Raw genomic sequence first — 2796 nt, forward strand, 5'->3', positions numbered from 1 at the left:
GTCAACCAGAGCAGAGGCATCCGTGAGAGAAAGCAAAGTGAATATCTGAGGAAGAGCCAGTTTCCTTATTTCTCTGAAGACAAAGTTTTTGGAAGGAATTGGGATAGCCCCTGAGGGATGCATGAAAACCTTAGAGATAGATTTGGTGGAGAGATGCCATTTGGGGTAGAGGGACTGAAAAGGCCCAAGGCTTGGATGACATGAAAGCAAAGGGCATATTCCAAGAGAGTGAATAGTCCAACTTCACTGGGGCATAACATTCACAAAGGAGGAATAGAACCCGGTAACCCTTGGATAATAAGGTCGGGCTCCCTTATAGATTTCTCCAGAGATTCTACTTTCTTTGAATGACAGGTGAGTCCTTAAGATTTTCTGAGTTGTCTGTTTGGAAACAAGTACCAAAATATCCAGATTTAAAAAAAAAAAAATCAAGCTCCTAATTTTTTTTTAAAAAAGAATGTAATTTGATTTTACTTTTATAAACTTTAAGAAGGCATTTCCACACTTTACAACACTCTCGTCATGTTTCAGGGTTCTTATTTCTTTCTTCGGCAGCATTTTCGGCCACGCGTCGAGCACTTGCCGATCTGTTCCTCCTTTGGAAGGCAGGTGAGCACAGCACACCGGCCGCCTCTGACTCTGCAATAATATTTCTGCAATGTGTTTATGATTCCTCCATGACCTGCAATGACAAAATAGCACACACAGAAAGGTTTTAGGAAGGCTTTTAGTACACATACAAGGCTTCTGGAATTCCTCAAATAACTCATCTCTTGCTTTTCTTGTATTCTTTTGTTTCTTTTTCCTTTTTCTATAAAATCAGGAGGAAAATAAAGGTATGACTAAACAACCCATAGACAATGTTTCTAAGGCTGCAGCTCAGCTGTGGACCCACAGTGGCACCGGGGAAGTGGTGTGACCCTGTGACTGCCGCAGGAACAGTGGGGGTGCTGAGGCTGTGGTGTCCTCAGAGGTAGCACAAACATTCCACCTCCAACCACCGCACTTAGTAAAACAGGAGCCTGTGCTTCTATTCTCAGAGTAAATCAATCTTTCCTGCTATATTAAAATTTTATGTCTGATTCATGTCTCATCAGCTGGTATAATAATCTTCCCTTGAAGAGTTGGGGAAAGAGATACCTTTGGGGAGCTATTTAGTTTCTTAATGATTTTTTTTTTTTGAGGTGTACTCTCACCCTGTCACCCAGTCTGGAGTTCAGTGGCATGATCTCGGCTTACTGCAACCTCCGCCTGCCAGGTTTAAGCAATTCTCTGCCTCAGCCTCCCGAGTAGCTGGGATTACAGGTGCCCGCCACCGTGCCCAGATAATTTTTGTATTTTTAGTAGAGACGGGGTTTCACCATCTTGGCCAGGCTGGTCTTGAACTCCTGACCTCGTGATCTGCCCACCTCGGCCTCCCAAAATGTTGAGATTACAGGCATGAGCCGCCGCACTTGGCCTCTTAATGATTCTTGTCTGAAAAAAAATGGTGATGCCTAGTTCCCATATAACAAATCTGCTTGGTCCAAAGCACTCTGACGGATGGAGAAATACTGACTCTGAATTATATATTCTCAATTAGCTCAATCCTTAGATTTCCCAGCCCATCTTACCTGGAACAGGCACCAAAAACAGGAAGAGCAAAGCAAACAGAAGATAATGGATCCTCATAGCTGCCAGGCTTCACCCCACGCTGAGACTGGATGAAAAGGTGTGCTTGGTCACTTTATAAAGGTTCCAGCCACGGCTGCAATTCTTGTCATATTACAGTGATGACATTATGACATGTTTTCTGATGCATCATTCCAATGCCTCTCGCCATGCAGAACACACCCACTCACTCAGTTAATTAGGAACCCAATGGTAAGGCAGAGCTCCCTATGGATTTGTGGCTGTCCGGGTGCTCTCTGGACTCCAGGGGCTTGTCTGGGTGTGGGTCGGATTGGGGTGTGGGTACAGATAGGGCTGGCATGGGCAAGAATGCCCCCTTTGGAGAATAGTCTCAGGGCATGTGACTAGGGGCTGACTTGTCTGTACTTTGCTACTTTGGAGCTTTTTTCCTCTTCCTAAAATGCTGGGAGAGTCTAAGACCCTCCTGGGGACCAAATAAATCCAGCCCTGGACATATTCAATACCTGGCAATAGGACTGGCTTTTTGGTAGTGAGGTAAGGGAGGAAAATGGGCTACATTCAAGGTTAGCTGACCGCCTGGCCCTTGGCCTATGATGGGGTGCTATAATTTGAGTGAAACATGTCTCATTCTTTCATTTTTTTTTTTTTTTTTGAGAGACAGAGTCTCACTTTGTTGTGCAGGCTGGAGTGCAGTGGCATGATTACAGCTCACAGCAGCTTGAGCTGTCAGGCTCAAGAGGTCCTCCCACTTCAGCCCCCTGAGTAGCTGGGACCACAAACGCATACCTCCACACATGGCTAGATTTTAAATTTTCTGTAGAAAATAAAATGGGGTCTCACTATGCTGCCCAGACTGGTTTCAAGCCCAGATGTGAACTCCTGGGCTCAAGCAATCCTCCTGCTTCAGCCTCCTAAATTGCTGGGATTACTGGTATGAGCCACTGTGTGCGGCCCATGTCCGATTCTTCATCATTGTCTAAAACCTACCAAATTTATGAGTAAAGAAGGTGTTTAATTTTACTTCATCAGAGAAAGAGGATGCTGGGATGATAGATTTAATAGACTGGCATCTCCTCCTAGTCAATGACTGTCCCTGTGCAAAAGAGGGGCTTCAGAATAGACATTTAAGACCTCAAGTTACTCTTGACTCAGGAGCATTCAAGG

General features: G+C 44.8%; 1 protein-coding gene across 1 annotated transcript; it reads right to left on the bottom strand.

The window, feature by feature from the left end:
• Positions 1-536: 536 nt before the first annotated feature.
• Positions 537-1671, bottom strand: DEFB103A (defensin, beta 103A). Its single transcript, NM_001129750.1, has 2 exons — positions 1614-1671; positions 537-682 (listed from the first exon to the last, which is right to left on the bottom strand). Exons 1-2 carry the CDS (start codon positions 1669-1671, stop codon positions 537-539), a joined length of 204 nt encoding a protein of 67 aa, NP_001123222.1.
• Positions 1672-2796: the final 1125 nt, after the last annotated feature.

This window comes from Pan troglodytes, chromosome 7, assembly GCF_028858775.2.
Source record: "Pan troglodytes isolate AG18354 chromosome 7, NHGRI_mPanTro3-v2.0_pri, whole genome shotgun sequence".
In the NCBI taxonomy this organism is placed as follows: Eukaryota; Metazoa; Chordata; class Mammalia; order Primates; family Hominidae; genus Pan; species Pan troglodytes.